The sequence below is a fragment of the Centropristis striata genome, chromosome 13, assembly GCF_030273125.1.
Source record: "Centropristis striata isolate RG_2023a ecotype Rhode Island chromosome 13, C.striata_1.0, whole genome shotgun sequence".
NCBI classification, from domain to species: domain Eukaryota; kingdom Metazoa; phylum Chordata; class Actinopteri; order Perciformes; family Serranidae; genus Centropristis; species Centropristis striata.
In genome coordinates this window covers 6,081,123-6,106,363 of record NC_081529.1, presented here as the reverse complement: position 1 = coordinate 6,106,363, position 25,241 = coordinate 6,081,123, and the positions used below count along the sequence as shown (strand labels likewise).

The 25,241-nt window shown below is 38.8% G+C and overlaps 1 protein-coding gene across 3 annotated transcripts in view; it reads left to right on the top strand.

The window, feature by feature from the left end:
• Window positions 1-25,241, top strand: part of LOC131983282 (protein shisa-8) — a 133,335-nt gene that overhangs the window by 42,539 nt on the left and 65,555 nt on the right. For 2 of the 3 annotated variants that reach the window (XM_059347986.1, XM_059347985.1), the window contains exon 2: window positions 13,643-13,758. In XM_059347986.1, the coding sequence (XP_059203969.1) occupies window positions 13,643-13,758 (116 nt within the window). Of the gene's footprint in view, window positions 1-13,642; window positions 13,768-25,241 lie in introns of all 3 variants that reach the window. The other variant, XM_059347984.1, reaches the window with a different exon arrangement.

Here is a 25,241-nt window from a genome sequence, read left to right as displayed (position 1 = left end):
GGGAAATTGAAATGTAGATGAGAAGAGCACCAATGACTGACAACATTATGTGACGCTTCTCTTCTGCTTTGGATGTATTGAGCATAGAATCAAATGAATGGAGCATTGCCATTCAAATCAACAGAGCAGGATGGTCAGAGTGGCAGCCATTTTTATGTGTACTGTTGCCATTGCAAAGAACTGTGTCGTAGCTGTTTAACTTCCAATAAACTTGTATAAACTGATTTGAAACAATTCACAGACCTCACTGAGGGGAAGTTTTGCAATAATTAAATCAAATGAGCAGGGAAGGAAGACAGCCTCTAAATAAGTAAAATGTAACACTTTACTGCTTCATACACTCTTGTCATTCATCTGGTAAGAGCAATGCACTTTCCTACAGTGTGACAACTTTGATCGGCTCATTTTCTTTAACCAGTGTACCATTAGCTAGCTAACTAACCAGCTGTCTGCTAGTTAGTTAGCAAGTTAGCTTGCTAACAGTGAGAAGGTGGCTAGAAACATCGCTGGGACTGACAGTCCCTCTGCTATATTTAGTGACTTTTCAGACCCCTCTAGCGACTACTTTTCAAAAAAGCGACTAGCAACAAATCTAGTGACTTTTTCTGGTGTTATTGGAGACTCGTTCTACTCTTCTTAACGAGCCGCGGGTGCTGCCGGCGGCCCTTCCAGTCCCAAAGCACTGACAAGCGGCCCAGTCCTCCCGCAGCAGTCCCTCCCAGCTGCAGTCACATCCAGTCTGCAAATGAATTGCGCATGTGCAAAGTCGCCACTGTCTGGTTTAGGGTGATTTTTACTCACTTTTTGTCTTTCACACAATGTTATTACATGCATACTACAATTATATGCACATGGTAAATTATGCAAATTAGGCATTGACGTCATTTAGCGACTTCTAGCAACTTTTAGGACAGCCAATAGCTACTTTCCTTACTAAGGAGTTGGCAACACTCAACAAGATTGTGGGGAGATTTATTTGATTTATTATCTAGCTCTGTCTTTTGACAAGAATAAAAAAAGGTTTTTAGCGACATTTTAGTCATATTTAAACATGTTTTCCGCAGTGACATCTTTACATCTTCTAACCATTCTGAGGCGGCAGCTGTCACCATCGTTGGTGTGTAAAATTACTATGGTTACCGATGGCATTCACATCTATGATGAGGTCTGTGAAAAAGGTGTTGTTTACATGTACATAACAAACTGTGATGGTTCGCACACAATCTGTGTGCATGACTGTGCTCTGCAGTAATAGACTGTACAGCCCATATGTACAGGCTACGTGACACAACCCTATCAAGCATATGTTACTCTTCATGCAGGAGTCACCAGTGCAATATGTCCCTGTCAAAAGGACCGAAAAGTGGACAGAGTGTACCCTATTGCTAAGGCATTGCCAAATTGTAATTGGTTTGTAAGGCAGGGAATAAGTGCTTCCTCAATAGCTTTCACTTCAGTTGGTGTGGTGTTCAGAAGCCAGCATTTTAGATCTCAAAGTTATTCAAACCATAAAGAAGTAAAAAACTAAACTGTAGTTCCAATATACATATGACTAAATGTTTTGTTCTTTGTAGATCCACTGTGATTATTTTCAGAATGTACTTGGAGGTGTTGTTATTCATAGGGTATTATGTAATGGCTTTACCGGTCTGGCCCACTTGAGGTCAGATTGAGCTTTATGTTGCCCATGAACTCCAATGAGTTTGAGTCTCATTTTTTATTGTGAAAAAACAATATTTTTCATTGACTGCTCCACTTGGACTCTTGGTTGTCCTATGATGTAATGTGCTGATCTGTTGAAATAAATTCTACTTCTTCCTTTGAAATGTGATAAAAATTAACTCTTTGCAGCTGTTAAAATGGATATTTGAATAATATGAAAAATCCATAACAGCATTAAGTACAGCAATAACAGTAATTATAGTCATATTATTATATTTATCCTAAATGGTGTATTTGGCCTTCATACATATTTTAGCATGTTTATTCCAAATACAATGTTTTGGAATAAAACTCATCCAATGTGAGGTTATACACACGTAAACACACACTCATGAACACAAACCGGCCCTGGCATGGCAGGCGCTCAGCCATGCCAAGGGACATTATTTGGCAGCTGTCAGCTCTAATAGGAGTATAGCAGGGTGGGAGACAGATCCAGGCTCTGTACCAAGCCTACAAGGGTGCACTATCTGGCAGCATATCTGCGTGTCTTGCTGTGTGCAGGCTGTGCACGCACGTACGAGCATGCAAATGTTTGTGTGTCAGAGGAACTGGTGTATCAGACCCCCTTTGAGATAATGCATGCTACCAATTGTGCCACTACAGTGTCCATTTAGCCTACTATCTGTGTGTGGGAATCTGGCCTTGTGTGTTTTTATGCTTCCCTCTGACAGCAGTGGTGGGATAAAGTGCAGTGAATTACTGATAAAGAGAGACTTCCAAGTGTTGGATGTGTCATTTCATAATATCACGAGACAAAGAGAAGGAGAAATGAAGAGACTGATTAACTGCAACACACACACACACACACACACACACACACACACACACACACACACTCTTGTACTTCTATCTTTGTGAGGGCCCCCATTGGAATAGTGAATTCCCTTGCAAGGTTATAATAGTTTTTGATTTTTCATTAGTTTGTTTTAATTTCATTTTGATTTTTTGTTTTCAAATTCAGTTAGTTTTAATTAGTTTGAAGAGTGTGTTTGCTAGTTTTAGTTTAGTATTTATTTTTTTGAAGTGCTTTAGTGTTTTTATTAGTTTTAGTTTTTTGTAATGGGTTATTTGTTGGGTGGGAGATTAAAAGAGGTCACACAGTAAATTTTGTCTTTATTTCCTTTGTCTCATCCATCTTCATTATGTGTGAAAAAAGTTGACAAAGAAGAAAACGAACAACTTTTTTCACTATAATTGTAGTTAGTTTTGTAACCACACAATACAGTTTCAGTTAATTATCATTATCATGTAACCTTTAACCCTTAAAACAAAGTCTGAAATCTCAAAAAAGCCTTTAAAGGAGTGAGGACCGGCCGAAATGTCCTCACTTTGCAAAAATGTCCTCACTCTGTTGGTTAAAAACGTGTTCTGGTCCTCACTATGTAGGAAGTACAAGAACACACACACACACACACACACACACACACACACACACACACACTCCTGTTCAAGGACACTCCTTGACATAATGCATTCCCTAGCCCCTTATCCTAACCTTAACCATCACAACTAAATGCATAACCCTCTTATCCTTATCATAACCTAATTGGAACTTTGACTTTGAAAACCAAGTCTTAAACCTCAAGCCGGCCTACAACTGTCCTCAGTCTGTTGGTTAAAAACATATTACAGTCCTAACTATGTAGGAAGTACAAGAAAATACACACACACACACACACACACACACACACACACTGAATGTCTCTCTGTCTTCTCCTCTTACTTACAGAAGCTTCATTTGGCATTCCGGTTCAAACCGCCCATTCAGAGGCAACAATTTTTGAACAATAACTATGAACTTCAACATAATTTACATAACAATGAAAAAAAGCTGCAGAACTGCTCTTTGCAACCAACATGAAAGAGAATAGAAACCTACTTAATCACATTATGGGTGAAGTATAAAAACAAAACTCTCAAGCACATTATGTAATATTCAACAAGTAGATGGGAAATCAGATCATTTGGTCACAATGAAGAAGGGTTCTTTTATTTATTTGTTTTGTGTTTTGGGGTCTCACATTTCTAATTAATAGTGAAATATGAGAGACAGGACAGAGAGAAAACAGCCCCCGCATGCTCTTTTTAATATTCCCTTTTCCCTGCCCTGGAGGATTTTTTTGTGAAATTATTGGTAACCACTACACACACACATATAAACATGCCATTCCCTCCCACTGTAACCTCTCTAAATTACCACCCATGAGAATTAGCGAGTGAGTCACTACTGTGTGGCATCAATTAACTCCCTCTAGGCACAACTGTAGGTAGGACACCGGCAGCTGTGTGTGAGCATGATGTGTGTTTTTGTGTTTGTGTAGGTTGGTCAGGTGGCACAACTGTAGGTGGCAAGCAGCCTCACAAACAATTATACACCATCCCTGTTTGAAAACAGCAGGGTTGTATCTCCATGCTCAGTCCCATGCTAGGTTACAGGGCCCTGGAATCATCTACGGGGGGCTTGTAATATAAACTAACCTGCTGTGACAGTGAAGAGTGATTCAGCTACAAAATGCTGCGTTACAGACCCAGGGGAGTAAATGTGTTTGTGTGCACCAGTGTGTGTTTGTGTGCAGAACAATACTGAATGTCTTATTACATGACCGTGGGGTGTTTTTCTCACTTTATTTTTAGCACCAAACACACTTTGACAATTGAAAGCAATAGTGCACATTTAGGTATACAACCAGAACCGGGCCACTGCAAGGTTGTGGTACATTAACGAACACAAACTGTATGGTTGCAAGTGCTTTGGTTTCACGGTGTTTGATCACATTGATTTGCAATTTGACCATGAAATAAATAGTTGCCCTCTCCTCTCCTCGGGAGTGGGAGAGCAGCAAAATGCATTTGGGCCAAACATCACAAAATGTGTGTTTTATTCAAAACTTGTGAATTAAATTCCATCACAATACACTCAATTGACATTGCTTCTTTTTTTCTTTTTCTTTTTAACATATTTGCGAGCAGCTGAGTGGGTGAGCAAAGAAGTGAGCAAGTGACTTAATCATGCCGGACCTTTAATAACTCTTTTGAGTTTTCTGTCATGTCCCAACAACAAAACAATAAATGTTTAAATGAGCTCATATATTTAGCCTTTAGCTGAGCTGCTACTGGAGTACTTATTGTGGCAGAACACTTTTCTGTGCCCTGAGACGATTAAATATAAATATGTCTGATTATTTATTCCAGGCAAATGGAGCTGCATGTTTTCTGGTCTGCATTTGTTTCTAATGAGGGAGTTTAACACACACTTAACACATTATACAGACTCAGTTATGACTTTATTAATATTGCAATGTTGCATTAAACTGCATTAGTTTTAATCTACAGTTATAAATTAACTAAATGTAAATTATATATACGGCCGCTGCTCAAATTATTACATTATTTTTATCCATGTTAGTGGCTCTGGGGACGGCAGTGTAGGTCTGTGGGACAATTGGTCCGGCACTTTGATCCAGACTGAATTATATCAACAACTATTTAATTGCCATACATTTGGGGAGGCTTTTTGGTGTTTAGAGGATGAATCTCATCAACGTACCTTCATGAATCTTACAAAATATGAGCATTTTATTTAACGTTGTGAAATAAAATGCTTGTTTAAAACACATGGTGGTGGTTAAGTTTAGGCAAAAAAATACTTGGTTAAGTTAAGAAAAAAGATCAGGCTTTGGATAAAATAACTATTTCAGTAGTTCATTTACTACTTGACTTCAGGTTTCACAGGGGACACAAACAATAGTCTCCTTGGTGAAAGTCTTGTGTTTGTTTGACCCATCCGCAGACCCTGCCACCTTCCCTATACGGACTTTGTCGCTCTATAATTGTAGTATCATAAGTGTTGTCTTTTCCTGGTATTAAAGAGTGCATTAAACTAAAGTTATGTCATTCTCTGTACTTAACAGATTGTTCTATCTGTTCCATTATTTGACTTTACCACTTTTTAATGACTTTTTAGTCATGCTATCCATATCATTGGTGATTATTAATCAGAATTCTTGTTTTGTAAATATTTTGTGAAAGCACCAATACTGAACCCTAAAACATCATCGGCATATAGATATTGAAATACAGTGTTGCCCATAGAGTTGGAATAATTTTGTTTTCAGACACAAGATTGGTTAATAACATTTTTTAGATATACACTTTATTTGTTAAGAATAAATCACATTGTCACAATCATTTCATCGAAAGAGGTCAAACATATTATATTCTGGGGGGGGTTTTTGACAGTAGAGAGATGGTGCCCTTTCCCTCTGTCACCATCTCTCTGCTGTCCCTTGAAAGCCTTGAAAATGGCCAAAAAAATATCTTTAAAAAGCATATTTTATTCCAACTTTATGGGTAACAGTGTATTTGGTCAAAAAAGTTGGAATATTTGATTTTCTCCATATCTGCCAGCCCTGCTAAGTAGCTAAGGTCAGGATGCTAACATGCTACAGTAAGATAACGAACATGGTAAAAATGAGACCTGCTAAAGATCAACATCTTCCTCATTTATGTTAGAATCACCATTATGAGCATGTGAGCATGCTGATGTTAGCATTTAGCTCAAAGTACTACTGTGCCTAAGTACAGCCTCACAGAGCTGCTTGCTTGGCAGAAGACTCTTATGCAAAATTCCCATTAATTCGGTAAAAATAAATCTTCACTTTCAAGTTATCAAATGTCATCCTTATTCTATACTTCTTACAGTAGGAACTAAAAGGTCTTTTAGTTATTTGGCTTCTGGTAATCCATTAATCTTCTGGTTAAATAAGGAATGAATACTAAAGAAAACCCGCTGACATGAGCAACCACTACTGCCTGATATCCTCTGGTACTTCTGATATCTTTCAACAATGTGTCTTTAATACTCATTAATCGTCATATAAAATCTCCATTTTAATGTACTTAAATAGATGGATATTAAAAGACAGCTAGCAGCTTTATCTTTCTCCTCTGCTTTAGCCTTATTGAAGTTAGAAAAGTTAATGAAGACCGTGTTGAGCTGTCTCAGTCTAATCAAGTACCACATGTTTCACCCTGAGAAGGTTCATGCTGAGTGAATATCAGTACAGTTTCCAGGCTAATCGTTTCTCCTATAAACGTCTGAATAATCACTAATTGTGCCTGACTGAAAAGATTCCACGATGGTAGATGGCTGACTCCATTTGAAGCAATTAACACACATATTAAACTGCTTCACTGGAAAACATGCTCTCGCTCAGTCAGTTGGCTCATAAGGGCTTTGAATTAGTCACTGTTGTCAGTTTGAACAGCTCTGTGGCTTCTGGGTTTTTGAAGTTTATATGTTTTCTCAAATCAAATTTTGGGGGATACCAGAAGAAGCGTGTTGTGTTTGTGTTTTCTTATTCTTCAATATTTAGCAAGTCTCAATTGGGACAAAGCTGAGCATGTGGTGCTTTAAGCCTGTCAGACAGCCAGGAGGTGTTTCTGTGGAGTTTTCCAGAAGTCCCACCAAACCACACGGGATTAAAACCCTCTGTGGTGGATATTTACAGCCTTTAGCTGAATCATTTTTGTTTGAGTTTTTGCAGTCTCTGTACATCAGCTTTTATTCATTATTCAATTTGTATCCTGTCTTGCATTACAGGGAAAATCCTTTTTTTGTAATGTAATGGGAAATTGGGCTCATTGGGCCTTGTGTGGATGCAAACCTCATGAAATTGATTTACAATATTCAATCTAGAAAACAACACTCCATTAAATTTAACAATAAGGAGTTTTTCATATGAAGAAAGTAAAAAAAAACCACTTAGTGAATACATTCAAGCTGCTGTTTTAAGTGAATAAAGTAGGTAAATTGTTCTAAGATTTAAAAATAATACAGTAATTGCAGGAAAAAAGAGCAGATGATGTTTGACATTTAAAATTCAGGGACTAACTGACTCATTCAGAAATGTCAGTACTGTATTTTGACTGTGCAGTGTTGAACTACATGGGATGTCCCAGCATGCACGGCTGCTGCTGCTTCTTAAAATAGCAAATGAAAAATAAACACATGATTTAGCAAAATAAGATGCAAATAATGACCTTGCAACATATTCTTATACAGCAACTCGTATGATATATTACCAATGTATTAAATATTGTGAAACAGTTGCAGTTTTAAATATTTTCAAATTGAAATATTTGCTTAGATTTAGGCATCAAAACTACTTGGTTAGCTTCAGAAAAAAGGTCATACTTTGGGTAAAATAAGTTCTTCTGTAAGTAAGAAGATACAGTATGTATGTGATGTGATGGGATGTCACGATTACAGATTTCAGAGAAATAATCACGATATTGCAATTATCACGATTATTTTTGCATTAATCAATTTCACACTACTATGAATAAGTTTAATCACATGAACACTCCTTATATGTCTTATTTTTTAATTATTTCCCTCTTTGGATGCTCTCATAACAAAATAATATAGCAGTAATGTAAAGTAACCAAAAAGTACAAGAAAAAGTATAATAATCCCACGGGGAATGTCATATACACTAAATGTTAAAGCTGTTAAAATAATTTTAATAATTTGTTTGTCTAATCTTATGTTAAAAAAATATGTATCTATTATTTTTGGTCCTTTAATTTTATTTTGAAATTACATTGCCACAAATAAATTAGTAATAAATGAAAGGGACATCCCATAGTGCTTTTACTGTTTTTTGCTCAATACAGAAACAAAAGGAGGCAATGATAAATGTTCACTGACTGAGGACCTTTAGAAGATTACATTACTTTTTCTAATACAGGCCATACAGGCACAGTGACACCGAAACTGTTTGGCGACTCACTACTATGAGACATCTTCGGCTTTACGTAACGTTACGTGATTCGGCTTAACTTGTCCCGTTGCACTGTTTGCCCAGTGTCGCACACAATTAATGGCAAATGACACATAGTATTTTCTGCCAGTTCATTGTTATGTTTGGTAAACATTAATATGACTTAACCCAGTTACTATTTACCTTTACGTTGTCATACAACACCAGGTGGTTATCCCCAGGTGTTGAAACATGTTTGATGTATTTCCTGTTTTAACGGCAACTTTTTTTGTGGATTCTTTTACACCTGGGCAGACTTAAAAAATGACACCTTGGTCATTTTTTGGGTAGCCAAAACATTCCCACACGGATGATCTTACACGTTTTTTCAGAGGGAATAGCTCTTCCCCTTCCATGTTTTACCTCCTGTCACCTCCGTCTGCAACTGCACGGACCGAAAACGAAGCAACACATGTGGTGGCACGCAGTTGTTGTGTAACTTTATTTTTGTTCCGGGTGAGTCTCGCTAAAGTACTAACATGGTTCCAACATAATCTTTTCCGGAAATTTGCGGTATTTAGGAAACGTCACAATTAACTAATCATAACGTTTAATACCCAGTTAGTCGTGTAAAAAAGGGTAATCGTGACATCCCTAATGTGGACTTTGTTGCTCTTTACACTATGTCAGCTTGCTTTCTCTTTTGCGATTCTTAACATATAAGCTATTCATTTAAAATGAATACAGTGTTTCTGAGCATCAGTACAGCATCACAGAACATTATATCGCGATTCTTAAGTGTATGGATGTTTTCTTACACCCCTAGTCCCCAGTTTATGATGCATGCTTTCTGTTTAAATTTCTAGCGTAAGCATCTGATGCCATCATCTGGGTTATTCTCACAAGCTTGACAAAGCTCCTCCAGAGCCCCAGAAGATAATTATGCAACTGTTTTCAAAGGCTGATTAGTGCTTCTTATGATGAGTAAAGTTACCATGTGTAAAAATCCCCTTAAAGCCTCATTTCAATTTTTGTTGGTTTCCAACCACTTGACACATTTTACAGAGCAGCCTGGTTTAACTTACACTATCAACATTTTGCAACACACACAGCTTTTAGGAGTAAAACACTATTTGAATAGAAGCTCCTCCAGAATTAGGAGGACATGTGGTATATACTGTATACACTGCCATGTGTGGGCCTGCAGCACACTGCATCCTCTATCCTCCTGCATATCTGTGCTTGAAGTGTATGTTGTTTGAAGTGCTGCATGTCAACACTTGGAGCTTCCACCCTTATCATGAAACAGCCAGATATCCCTCGGCATATAGACTGGGTGGCTGCTATTTTGATCTGGGGTTTACACAGCATTTGAAATCCTCCGCAACTTAAGCGCTGCAGATTTGTCATTTGTGAGAACGATGTGGTAAAAAGCTGGAAGAGGTGAAAGCTGTTGGCAAATGTATAAAATGACTTTGTGTTTATTATTTTGCGGAATAATTTATGGATTGTGTGTGTGTGTGTGTGTGTGTGTGTGTGTGTGTGTGTACTGATAGTAGGCTCTAATGTCCTTATATCACTCTATATCATTTCAAGAGTGCTAATATTACAAGTTGAAATAGTTTATGTGACAGCTTCCTGAGGGGGTGGGGGTAGAGGGGGATGCTAAAGAAAGAAGAGGAAGAAAATAGAAATCGGGCCAAAGGGTGACACGGACCAGACGTAAAGATGTGAGAGTGCAAGAGCCGCAGCATTAGAGGGCTGAGAGGAGAAGAAAGGGGATTGAAGAAGCGATACAGGGAGAGATGAAAGGCCCGTAGCGACGAAAAACACGAAGAAAAGGGGGGGTGAGATAACAGGGCGGGAATGGAGTCAGACACAGAAAGTTGAGAAGATAAGACAGACGGGTTTAGAAGAGAAGAGAAAGAAAGAGAAGATGTTTCCAGGGAGATAGAGGGTGTCGAGAACAACAAGTACTCAACAATAGTGCTTCTAAGCGTTCTGGAGGGGACGAAAGTGAGCCAGCGAGTGAGCGGGAGGGGAGACCAGAGAGTGACAGAGATACAACCTCAGCTCGCTTTATTACCACTGAGAACGAGAGGGGGGAGGGAGAATGCAAGACAAATGAAGTAATGGAATGGAAGTGGACAGATATTAATGAGATGAGGGAGAGAGAAAGGATTGGCCAGCAAGCAGAACATGCAAAGGGCAGATCAGATGTGTGTGTGTGTACTGTATATGTGTTTGTACCACCCATAGTATCAGCAGTATGAGGTCACTTTTCATGGGTATTTATTGTCCTTGTATGCCTTTTACTGCTCTAATTTCCCCGTTTGAAACAATTTCACTTTATTGTATCTGTCAACAAATGTCATGGTTTTAAGCACAAATTCCATTACTAAGATTATACTTATTTACAAACCAGAAGAGATGACTCATCATTTCAGCAGGATAGTAATATCAAACAAACTTTTCTCCTGATGTTGATTTATCCAGGGGAGGTTTTGCTGAGCTGGGTTTTTTTCACATTCACACCAGGGAGATGCCCAGTACAACCACTGGAGCAGCTGAGGATTGCTTAATGGCACCTTAGCCGTGGGAAGGGTGTCAAGGGAGAGGAAAGGAACACCAATCTAATTTCAGATTTTTCCCACCTGATACTTGTGAGTTGGTGCCGTACTGGGCAGCCGTTTAAAGTCTCTCAGCAGCATCAAAAAGCATTGCTGTGGTTTCTAGTAGAAATTGATTTGTACTGGATAATTTGCCTGCATCATGAGAGCATGTTTCTACCCTGTCAGTTCATTTGTTGCACCTTGTTTCAGGTAGATATTCCCAAAGCTCATAAATTGACATGTAGACAAATTTTGTAGCCCATAAAGCCATAAACTGACATAATTTTGTCCTGATTGCAAGAACATCTGCCTACAATTCTTGATAATAATAATATTGTGTTTATATTTTAGAATTCCGGCCATATTTAACTACTGGACATATGTTTAAAATAACCATATAAAAGATAGTATTCAAGCAGCAATAAAAAATGAGGTGAAAACAAACTAAAAGCATAGTGCTTTGTTTGTTTAACCTGAAATGGGACCATTATTTAGGATCATACACTCATTAGGAAAATGATAAATAATCGTAATTTTCTAATAGACTTTGATACAATCAGACTTCTATATTTAAAACTAATAGTCGCCCCCTGCTGGCCGTTAGAAAGAGTGCAGGTTTAAGACACTAACTTCCACATTGGCCTCACTTTTTAGACCTGAAGGTTGCGGCTTCGACTTACAAGACATTTTAAAAATAGTTGATACTGAAGGCGACCAAAGGCCAAGAATACGTTTTTCTCAAAATACTTGCCAGTAGCAACCTGGCAACAATTACTGTCAAGTAGGGATGGGCGTTTGGAAGAAATCTGCCAACTCAACCATCTATAACGTTAACGATCAATTAATCGATCAATCGCTGTTTTTATACATATTCCAGTATGTATGAAAACATGCATACATGGGCATAATAAAAGAGATATATATAGTACTGTGCAAAATGTTTTGATAACAGACGCTTTTATTTTGAATGGACGAAAAGAGACTTCCTGTAACTTACTTAATCTGTAAAGATAACTTTACATGTGATCTTAATGATCTTAACGACCATTAATTGATCATCGATTAATTATTCCCATCCCTACTGTCGAGTCATTTCTGTTGACATCTCCAACAAGACAAAGCTCCTCCACAGAGAAAAAACACATTACACAACTGTTTTCACAGGCTGGCTTGTACTGCTGATGACATATTAACTGATTTCTGTGTGTAAAATCAGTGGAGTGCCCCTTTAAGTAATTACATGTTATGCTATGACATATTGGCGTTGCTATGATGGAGTCATAGGCAGGAGGCTAAGTGCTAAATGTCATCATAGCAATGTCAATATGTCAATACTAGTTTCCAGCATACAAGTTTGTTTTTTCTATCTTATCCTTTCATTTGGGAACAAATTAGACAAACATACGGAAAAAGGAACATTATGACCTTCACAATGGCACCGAATACTTAGTGCCTATTGCAAGTCTTCTGTGTTGAATTGCATTATATAGTACAGGCGTTCATGTTTTTATGCTTACTGCTCCCATGACCACAGGCAATCATTTCACAGCAGGCTAATAAAAAGACAATTGCTCTGCTGCATTTTAGAAGGCTGTGTTAAGGGCTTCAACAGTGAGATTAACAGTGAGGAAATATTTATGGGTCTCTTGATAGCAGCTCTGGGGTCACAGCTGATTTGTTGACTATGTCGCTATAATTTCCTTGTCAATGGCTGCGTGTTGATGCTGAGCGTTTTCTTGTTTTTAGCTTGTTAATTTGAGCAAATACTGGAAAGTTTATAAAACCAATTAAAGAGATCAACGAGGGGAAAAGAGAAAAGCACTTTTCATACAAATCACACTGAAACCACCACAAACTACACTTTTTCCCTCTTCCATTTTACACAGAACTGATAAGTGAATGAGTACTTTTGTCTGATACAAAACGCTGTCCGTGTCCTTGCAGCTGCTGGTTCTTTGTGCTCCGAAAGAGTTAAATCTGCATGTTGGGATGCTGTTTCCTGCCCATGTTCCAGTTTTAAGCAGGCATCAGAACTTGTTCAAAGGCATCAAACAATAAAAGATGGCAAGAGGGGAAGTTGCTTTATTTTTTATAAATGATTGATGCTCCCAGTTGGCAAACATCCAGAGACTCGTCCTTTTCATCCTCGATTCCACTTTCTTGAATTTAATTCTGAGCGTTTTCTTTTCGGGTTTGTTTTTATGGACGTAAACAATGTGTTTCGAACTTGTATTTGTCCTCAGGTAGAACTATTAACAAGAAGGCTGTTCTGATACTTTTAACAATGGATTTTCTTATTATATCCACATGAAAATATGTTTCTTTTTGTCTGTCTTTTATCATCTTTCTCACTCTGTCCAAACTCTTTTTCCATCACATCTTTCTAACACTCTCCCTCAGTCCTCTTTATCTCACAAGGTCTCTCATTTACCTGAAAACACTTTTTTTTTCCTTTCAGTGAACATTTGTGATTTATCTTCAGTTTGTATGCAGGATGCTTTTGTAAAGTGTGTAAATGTGTTTTTTTCCTCCTTCTTTCAGGACTCTCACGGAGCTTATGAAGCAGCCAGGGGAGGCAGGAGTGGTTGATGGAACCGGGGTTCATCATCCTATAGGGACCAACGGCATCTCCGCCAGGTCACTACGCTCCAACAATGGTCAGTCCTGTGAGTTTGTGTTTGTGTTTGTGTGTGTGTATCTGTATTTTTTTTGCATGCAGGCACACTGAGCTGATGTAAAATGACTCACAACAGAGGGGTTTTGCAGTTGCATCACAAATCAACTACAGCTTGTGCAATCATAGAGATCCAATGGAAATAGTCGTCTTTTTTATATATTTATGTGCTGTGTTTACCCTGCAGTTTTAGGTTTGTGTGTCAGTTCAGATCAGTAAGGTTACCAAACGTATCTAAGAGCAGTGGTTCCCAAATGTTTTTGTCAGCTGTACCCCGTCAGATAAACTCAGTATTCCTGTTTATTGACAGCACAGTTTATATACGGAAACCAACTCTCAGTCCACTTAACTTTATCCATTACTTTTAGCTCACTATTAAACTAACTATATTACAATTACCACCTGTTTATCCGTTAGGCCACTTTACGGGAACTAAATACATTTATTTTAGCTATGTTTCAACAGTGAACGTTTAGCTTACTATTATAACTGTTTTACTTTAAGCTAGCCATTTAGCTAACTATATTTCAACTAACATATGCCAACCGTTTGCCTTTTAGTTTAAGCTAACCATATCCATTACCTTTAGCTGACCATTTCAACCATTTATCCATTACTTTAAGCTAACCATTTGGCTAACTATATTGCAACTAACTAACTATATGACATTTTTTGTCAATTACTTCAAGCTAATCTGTTATTTTAAGCTAACTATTTTAACCATTATCCATTTATTTTAGCTTACTATTTTAATCATGATTCATTACTTTAAGATAAACATTAATCCATTACCTGAAGCTTAATTTTAACCATGTAGCCATTAGTTTAAGCCATTTTAGCAATTTATTCATTATTTTTCCATGTAGGTAGTTATTCCAAACATGTATATACTTCCTTTTGCTATCTTTTCTATCCATTTATCTATTCCTTTTCATAACTTTGCATCTATTAATTTTAGCTAACTTTTCAAAAAAGTATCCATTACATCAAGCTGTCTATTTTAGCAATGTATCCATTAAGTTCAGCTAACCATATCAACCATTTATCCATCATTAGCTAACTTCCAACGTCTCTGCTCACTTCCTTACAGTGTTCCAATGTTACAGCTTACTCAGTATATTGTTTCTTTTCAAGTTGTATTTTCAATGTTTTTAAATTAGTTGCACTACTCCACAATGTTTCCTCAACTGCAGAAGCAACCCCTAGGGTTTAAGTGCTTGGGACCCGCTGTCTTAAAGCAACCCTCCACATGGAGAGCAAAAACAAAGGGGTGGATTAATTGAGAGAACTGGGACAAAGCCTCAATATCAACTGTGACACAACACATCAGTACGAAGCTCATGGGACACTGAAGCCACTATAGACCCATTAAATGCACACATAGTATGTTTACACTTCTGCACCTGCACCCCCTTGTACCAGTTTATAATGACACACTTGTACGCATATACTCTTTATTGCTGTCTGTCCGTCTTACCCAATAACACAAGCACACATGTGTCATCCATGGGCAGAGAGACGCAGGGACACACAGGTCATTTTTAATTAAGATGTAATTAGCCGTGTTCCAGCTCCAAACCCACAGAGGGAACACTGTGTGACCCATCTGTCTCTCTCTTTCTCTTTTGACCACACACACACACACATTACACACATATACATGCTCAATATAACCCGGTGCATCTTCAGTGGATTGAGACTCAAATTAGTGGGCGTGTTTCCTGAGGGCTCATTTGTGACAAGAGTGATGGCATGTTTTAAAGGACAAAGGTCCCTGTTGCCTCACTATTTTGTCCCCGTCATCAGGCGCAGCATAGAAACTGCGAGCCATGCTTTGGTCCAGTTTTTTTCTAGTATCCGCACTGGCTTTTTTTTCTCTACTGTGTGATGTAAATGTCTTTATTGTAAAACATTCATATCTGGTTACTCACCAAAGGAGCCATATGATATCAATAAATGAGTCTCTAAAGATAGCTACTTTATCGAACGTAAAGGCACAGAAACAAACAACATACCAGATGTTTCATATACTCTGGTTCATGTATTAATTATTTTAGTGTAGGGTTTTCACATTCCACACTGCCGCAAATGCACACATGAAGTATTTATCTACACGTACAGACACAAGGAAATCGCTGAGGCTTCTCCCTTCACTTTCATCTTCCCACAATTGCAATAAACAAGTTTTTTGGCCTCTTTTTCACCCCATTCCGCGCTTATTAGCACTTTGCTTTCTTCTGTCTTGCTCTGCCTCGCTTCTTCCATTTCTTTCTTCCCCTGCTATTCAATTCTCCCTTTTACCTCCTCGTCTCTCTTGCATTAATTTGTCTTGGTATTTTTCTAAAGTCTTCAACATCTAATAAGTTTTACAGCTTCACACATTTTTAGTACACACAGGACATAGTATACAATTCGGAAGTTTTTGGCTCTTTTTTATCGCTGAAGATAATATTTACTTCTCAAACCGCAATTTGTTGTGTTTATCAAAATGTTCCATCTTATTTTTCTCTTTCCTCTTCCTACTAAAAGTGCACAATTAGATGTGATGACATATCCATGCTGTAAAATTCCAGCACTTAGGCTGCAGCAGACGAATGAAGAAATATTTGCCAGCACTTAGCCACTCTAAGAATGAAAAAAAGGGAATAAATCCTATAATAAACAGGCGCCACATATGGAGAAGAGAGTGTGTGTATGTGTGTTTGTGTGGAGCTGAATGGGGGTACAGGGTGATGACAGTAGGGGCGATGGGATGGAGGCATTCTGATCCCTTTGTGTCAGACGTCTACACATAATCACCTCTTAATTAAACACATTTAATCCTCCAGGCCACTTAGAGAGAGAGAAAGAGAGAGGACAGACAGACAGACAGACAGACAGAGACGGAGAGAGACATAGGCACAGACAGACAGACAGACAGACAGAGAGACAGAGAGACAGAGAAGGAGACAGACAGACAGACAGACAGACAGACAGACAGAGAGACAGAGAAGGAGACAGACAGACAGACAGACAGACAGAGACAGACAGACAGAGAGACAGAGAAGGAGACAGACAGACAGACAGACAGGCAGACAGACGGACAGACAGGCAGATAGACAGACAGACAGACAGACAGACAGACAGACAGGCAGACAGACAGATAGAGACAGACAGATAGAGACAGACAGACAGAAAGGCAGAGACAGACAGACAGACAGACAGACAGATAGGCAGAGACAGACAGACAGACAGACAGACAGAAAGGCAGAGACAGACAGACAGTCAGACAGACAGACAGAAAGGCAGAGACAGACAGACAGACAGACAGACAGAGACATAGGCACAGACAGACAGACAGACAGACAGACAGACAGAAAGGCACAGACAGACAGACAGACAGACAGACAGACAGAGACGGAGACAGACAGACAGACAGAGACGGAGAGAGACAGAGAGAGAGTAAAAACAGAGATGTGGGGAGCTGAAAGGCAGGAAGATATGGAGAGAGGATGGTAGACAGATGGGTATAAATGGAGATGAAATGCTTATCACGTCACATGTTCGATTGAAAGTACTTTGCAGAGGAGTCTGATGGTTGCACAAAACTGTTCTCACTCTCCATGATTTGAATAGCAGGGCTCATCCAAAAGACTTCTAGGCAGTATTAAGAATTATGTTTCACCACTTTGTCCAAGACCAACAGTAAAATGGCACACTTATAATGATAATAATTTAAAAACAGTATTGCCTTTCAATGAAAAAGCATTTAAAATTGAATTTTATCTAGAAATAGATTTCACAGCAGTTTTTAGCTACGCTAGAAGCCTGGCTCTATATACGTCAGTCTGTCAGGTGGTCCACCACTTTAGCTTGGCAACTGTTGGATATATTTCCATGAAATTTAGTACATTCATGTCCCCCAGAGGATGAATCCTGCTGACTTTGATGATCCCCTGACTTTTTCATTGGCACCACAATAAGTTTGCTGATTTTGGACCATGCTTCATGCCCACTGTACAACAGGGCCAAACTCACTCCTATTCATTAGTCACGTTTCCATCAACTAATTTCTATGTGCATTTTGAAGATTGGCATGAGAGAAGCTTGATGGAAAACACTTTTTCTGAATAAGTTCTGATGTAGTGAACATTTAACTCTCATGACTGATCAGCTGTTTCCACTATGATGATCAAGATGAGCTGACATGAAAGAACAATTATAAGTTGCCCAATTGAATCCAATTCTGAAGACTTTGTAAAGATTCCTGAAGTTGTCAGATTAGCAACCTCTTTTTGTTGTTGTTTTTTCTCTCTTGCGCAATCTCCACTTCTTCTACTGTTTACTGGCAGATTAGCCTACAGCAATACATCACACTGCCATCTACTGACCAAAGTACATTTATGCAGCTTTGTTCATTCGCTAAACCAATTAACGGAAACATCAATTTACCTTTTTTAATGCCACATTTCCAAATGTAGCTTCAAAATTTGCTTTGACTTTAATGGAAACATGGCTAATGTCATTTACTTAGTTTAATCCAAACTGTGACCTTTTTTTCCCCTTTGATCCACTTCAATGGAAACACGGCTACAGTGTATTGGAAGCGACTAGTTTGCTGTACAAAGCATGCTGGGATACCTGTTGACACAGACCAATTTGATACAAGTAGACACGGACAGACACGGGTTCAATTCAGTTGGTCGAGTCCATCGGGCATGTACTGTCACAGTGAAACGTCCCAACTATTGAATGGATTGAACATTTTGTACGCACATTCATCTTATCCTCATAATAAATTGTAATAACTTTGATGACCCTCTAACTTTATTCTAACACCATCATCAAGTCAAAATTTAAATGTATCCATATCTGCAAAACATAATATCATGAATTCAAAACAACAACAAAATACTCAAAAAAAAAAAACCCTACTTGGTTAAAGTTGGAAAAAAGATCAGTGTAGTAAGAAAATACTGTAGATCCTGGGACCTGCAATTCTATTCAATATCCTTTATTTAACCAGGTTAAAAAAAACTCATTGAGATTTAGAACCTCTTTTCCAAGAGTGACCTGGCCAAGACAGCAGCACAAAAGCAAAATGGTTACACCAAACACACAAGACACTAATAAAAATAGTCACACACTAAAAGAAAAATAAGAGGTGGATTACATGATTATTATTATTATTATTATTTTTATTTTTTTAGATTGTTTTTTGGGCATTTTACTGCTTTATTAGATAGTGACAGATAGAAAGGGGGAGACAGAGGCCTCAGGCCGTATTCGAACCCGGGTCCGCTGCAGCAAGGACACGGTCTTAATGGTACGCGCTCTACCAGTGTGAGCCACCGGGACGCCCCCTTATTATTATTTTTTTTTAATGACTTAAATTTCCCCAGAGTTACAAGATGTGTCAATTTCAAGTCCTGCACATCTTTCCACATTGACGGGGCAGAACATTTAAAAGCCTTTTTGCCCAGTTCAGTTCTGACTCTCAGGACCTGCGTCTGTATGAAGTCCTGAGAAGGCAGGCCATATTGGCTGAGGTTTCTACACATGTGTAAACACAAATATGTAGGCAGAAGTCCAAGAATAGATTTATAAATAAAAGTCAGCCAGTGAAAGAGTCCACACGCATACAAAGATGGACAATGTGCGACAGCATATAAGGAACAGTAATGTACACGATAGCTGCAACCAGTAATAAAACGCAAACAGTGGTATACAGTATCCAATTTCTTTAAAAACTGATCAGGAGCATTTGTAAAAAAGCAGGTCTCCATAGTCCAACAAGGAGGGTAAAAAAATGTGGTATTCAAATGTTTTCTTACATGCAATACCTGCAGTCTCTTGGTTGTGTCCTGCATCTGTGAAGTTCGTTTTACTACGTCACCAGCCCTTTGCGTATCATACAGACCCTTAAGGGTGCTGAAAACTATTCATATCAATGATCTCTGTTTTGCAGAACCTCTTAACGTTATTATTCTGGCTGGTCTAAGTACAGTCTCTCTCACGACTCAGTCACAGACAGCACCATGTGCCTTTAAATAGCCTATTGAATCTATTCTCTTTTCTGTCTTTATTATTTTTTTCTGTCTCTCTCTTGTGGGCTTTGAAATGATAAATGCTAACTGGCATTTATTCTGAACTTGTAGTTCCACACAGTAGTTTCCCCCCCTTACTTGGTGATTTGCCTCCAATGCAAATATAAATGCATAGAATGCAAAATGTATTCACCAGATTATGATCACTTTATTGCCTTTCTATGCAACTTCTCTGAACTAATTTCTGGAATAAGTCTGCAGGCCTGAAATAACAAAAACAAGGCAATTCTAATCAAAAATGAAAGAATGCGAATAGATTTTTATTGTAGAGGAACAATACAGACAATGCAGCAAACAGTTTGCTATTCTCATCATTTAACATGTATATCACATAGCTGCTCTGTGCATCAATGCACTGTGGCTTGCAATAGACTGTCGCTGCACTAGTTAGATTGCAGTGAGAAGCCAGAGTGCAGCTGATTAGGATGAAAATGCACTGAACAAGTTCTGAGCCCTTTCCCTGATGGAGACAGCAGCCAAATCCTCATGTTTCCTCTCCGAGAAAAGAATGATCTCCTTATCTGCCTTCCACTCCTCTCCTGCTCACCTGGTCTCATTTTCAAGGCAGACATATTTTTAATTCCATGTAAGAGATGAACTAAAGGATAAAAGTGACAGGATGTAGAGTCTAAGGCTGGCATTTTTGACAAAGTAAGAGCAAAAAAAAAAAGGAGAGAGAGGGGAACAGAAAAACAAAAGGAGGAGAAGTATTGAGGTCATGCGACGGTTACAATGACAGAATCAGTGACAGTAACAGGAAGTTTTTGTGTGGTTACAAAAGAGAGCTGATGTGATGGAGAGAAAAGGGTTTGACAGAGAGAAGTTTTTGAACAAAGTCAAAGGACAAGGTAATGGGGAATGAAGAGAGAGAGAGACAGGAGGGAGGAGATGAAAATTAGATGAGGTTAAAAGAGACATACGTTAACAATGACACTAGTGAGGCGTGCAATGGGAGAAATGAGGGGAGGGAGATTGTGAAAGTAAAGAAGGAGACGGAGAGGTTAAAAGGGGGCTGATGATGACAAAAGCGGTGGGTGTGACCCTGCGTACGGTGTAGGATGAGGAAGAGAGGGTGGAATTAAAAAGAGAGGCAACGTGTGAGAGCACAAAAGAGCAATTGAGGGAAAGGAAGAATAAAAGAGTGAGAGGAAGAGATGGAGATGGAGAAAAGGGAGAGAGGGTGAGGCAGGAAGGATGAACGGAGACAAAGATGGAGAGAATAGATAGAAGAGACAACATGCTGCTAGCTGCGAGGGGGACAGCTGGTCAGCTGCTGCTCTGCTCTGTTCTGGTGTGGAGAGCTGCCCTGAGGACAGTCACCCTGCTCACACACACACACACACACACACACACACACGCAGAAGTTTGCATGTATTCATACAAACAGATTACACACAACACAACAAAGTCTTACACACACATTTTGTTACTGTACAGATAGAGAGCAGATATTAGGAGTGTGTCAAGGGGATTGTAAATAAGGTGTGAAAGAAATTATGAGATAAAGGCAAATATTTCAAAGAATAATTGAATAGACGGAAGGGAATGAGGAAAAAAACCCCACTTACTATGGCAAATAAAGGGTTAAAAACAAAAAAAACCCCACAAAGTGAGAAAATCGAGACAGAGAGCGATTATGTAAAAGTGAGAGTGAAAGATGGAGAGGGTATCAGGCGATGGGATGTAAATAAGAAAGTGTGGCAGGGGAGGAGGAGTGAGAGCGGAACAGATGGCAGGGAAGAAGAGCGGGAAGGAAGATGGAAAGTTGGGAATGCGAGAATGCTCCCAGATCACTTATAGCTGATGTGAGCCGTGCCAACGCTGCCTCTAATTGTAGCACTGACTGTCTGCAGCACAGAGGAGAAGAGATATTCGACTGTCTTTGTTTCCTCCAATGGCAGCGAGCTGATTTCAGCACCATGGACAGCACTGCTGAAAACAGACAGGGCTCCACTGGGGAGCTTCCCGCTCAACTGGCTTTGCTAAAACTTTTTCTGTAATACTTTATTGAAGTAGGAAACCTCACACTCAGCTGTTAACCTCAAGAAAAATCTTCTGAGGAAGCATTAATTATCATATGTGATGATTAAACTGAAATCATAATTTTAAAGCAGCTGAATCGGGGCCGTAGCTACCATTAAGGCCATTGTTAGAGCGTAAAGCTTTTACAGCTTCTACCTCTCACCCGGGTTCTTTTTCCTAAACTTGGTTTACAAAACACTCAGGACAAATGAATAAAGTCAACCATTTATTGAAAGAATCATAGCCAAATGCAATGCTCAGCGCTGGACTCTGCCAAGTGACCCCAATGGCATCACAGGACAGAGTGCCTACAAGCAACTCTGATTTTACATATAGCTTCTTGGATTTTGGTGAAATCCCGTACAATGGGTGGGCTCTTTAACGCAATTGGTCAATTTGGAAATGATATGCACTGGTTACCACCCATTAACCAAGCATCTGGGGATTGAACATCTCACTGATCAAACTTTATGTGTGTGTGTTGTTGTCTGCTGAAGCTCCACATCCTAACTTCTGCTCCCCCATGCATACCTTTCCTGAACTCTGACCTCTCCTAACCGTAAATGACCAGTCCTGTCAGTGTATGACCCAGTTCAGGTCAGAATTTTAAATCTCAGGCAACCTGAGTATCCCAACTCCCACACCATTCTTTCTTTTACTTTTGGGGGCAACTTGCACTCAACAATAAGAATAAGCAATGTATATACACAGTGGGCATTTCATAGATTGATTCCAGTATTTATTGACTGAAAAAAATAAAAATTAAAGGGACTTGGACATCAGTATTTCTTAAATTCCAGTTATGGCCCTGTCTGACACTGTGTTTTTAGTCATGCTGGTGGTATATGGCTCTTGGAATGGGTGGGTCAGATGAAATACATCCCTTTTTCATAAAAGTTTGGACACTGTAAAACATAAATAAAAACAGAATCGCATCACATTAGGTATTCCTGAATGTATATTTTTCATTAAAAAACAACTTGAACATTAAATATGTTTTCTTTGTACAGATTTAAATTGAATATATGTCGCAAAGGATTAGCAAACTATTGCATTCTGTTGTAGTTATATTTTGGACAATGTTTTTGGAATCAGGGTTGTATCTCAAAAACTGTGTATTGCCATTTATTTTTGTATGGATATCAGTTGGGCCTATGGCTGTGTAAAGGCAATAATCTGGCAATATATTGTGATACAATAAGGAAGGCATTAAATTGACTTTGTTGGTGTCTGAGACGGTTGAAAAATATCAATAGTTACTTTTAGCTTCTAAAAGTACTTCAGCTATGATCAATTTGATTTGGGAATCAAATAAGTCAACAATCCGCATTCGCTGGCAAGATCACTTCATTATTCAGCCGACAAGACAGAAGATCTTTGCAGAATGAAGTCACAGTAGGAAGAAACAGCTTGTGCAGAGCAGTTAGACACAACAAATAGAAGCTCTGACTCCCCAAATCTATAACATTTTATAGTTTACAAACACCTTTTGGCTTTACTCTGATTGGTCACTTATTCTGTCATTTCACTTCGTTTTGCACTTATGCACTTACAAATACAAATAATTTAATCTGGGCACACTGTTTCATGTTTTTACAGGAAATAATCACTCTTATTTAATGGTCTGTTGTTTCTGAGAAACTTAAGGAAATGTTCCCGTCAGCACAAATCTTCCCAAGGACTTTTGTTTCATAAAACAGATGTTCTTGCAGGTCAGCTCGCGAACACCGTCCTCACATGACATTGAAAGAGAAAAACAGTAGCCATAGTAACATAACCACAACAACTTTTTAAAAAATCTAATATTATATCTAAACTCTTTTGGATTTAGTCATCATTGGTAATGTTACTGTTCAGATTCAGTTTAGCTAATGGGCTAAAGGGCAATTTGCCCTTACACTACTTCTTGTCTCAGTCAATTTATGTTGTTGCATTGCAGTGAAAGAGTCCAATGGCTGCTATCTCATACAAGGGTTTAAACACAACACAAAATCCCAGGATCATTGCATGTAATATATTATTCATAAATTGAAGAAGGATTAGAAGCATTGCCATCAAATTTGGTTTCATGTTTCCTTGGGATTGAATTGTTAGAACATTTTGTGATCGCTTAACTTTTCATCTCTCTTCATCAATGTGTCAACATTACCATTTTTGTCCAATATTTTGGTTAATACCTGCAAAACTAAAAACATTTTCATCAGTCTCAGCTGTACTTCGTGTTCGTGCTAATTAGCGAAAGTAAGCATGCTAGCACGCTAAACTATAAGGTGGTGAATATGGTAATCATCAGCATGTTAGCATTGTCATTGTCAGCATGCTGTTAGCACTGTATAGCCTTACATACCCCTTGTCCACGAACATGAAACAGGTTGCGTTCCAGTTTGTTCACTTCATTTTGAACCGTTTGTGGCATTTTTACCAAAAATAAATTGACTCAGGACCCAAAAACCCCAAAAATATCAAGTTCTCCTTGATCTGAAGTCCTCAGGTAATCAATGCAATCTGACATAATGCTACTACTATTAACGTCTGTTCTGCTTTGTGCAATTACCTGCCATTAATGATGCATCCTTGATTACAATGGTTCCACTCAGAAGTGGTGGAAACGTGGGCTGATTCACTACTACCCTTTTTCAGACCAGAGCCGGTTCCTGGCTGGTGTTCGTGCTGGTTCACAGTTGGTTCAACTTGCGAACCAGCTCGCTAACTGCCCACTAACACAAGCATGCTAGCTCGTCCATATCAATCACATTGCAGTTAAACAAATAATATAAATGAATGATACACGTTTTAGTTGGTTTTTCTCAATGGCACCGAGTTGGTCTTGGTCTTGCTAGCCCGATAACGTGAGCACACTATCGCTTGCCCGCTAACGTTAGCACACTAGCTTGTCCATATCAATCATGATGCAGTTAAACGTTTTAGTTGGTCTCCCTAACGGCACCGAGTTGGTCTTGTTGGGCAGATAGCCCCGCCCCCAGCCCCTGATGTAGCTGTTCGCGGTTCAAGACCAGCAAAGCTCGGTGCTGCTGTGGAACCAGTGTTTCTGGCTGGGAGCCAGTTCTTTGGCCATGGAAAACCAAAGAACTGTTCGCAATTGGGCACCGGCCAGAAACCAGGCAAGAGCCGGCTCTAGTTGACAGGGGTATACGTAGCACCAAAGTTCCTCATTGAAACCGGTTCTAGAACCAGAGCTACTTTGGTGGAAAAGGGGTAACAAAGATGCTACCATGGCTGTTTGACACTGTGTTCCATGTATAATCTATTAAAGCATGCTTTCTTTCTTGTTTTTTTAGCATGACCATAAAAAGAAATGTAATTGAGCCACTGTAATGGAATCATTAGATGATTCATT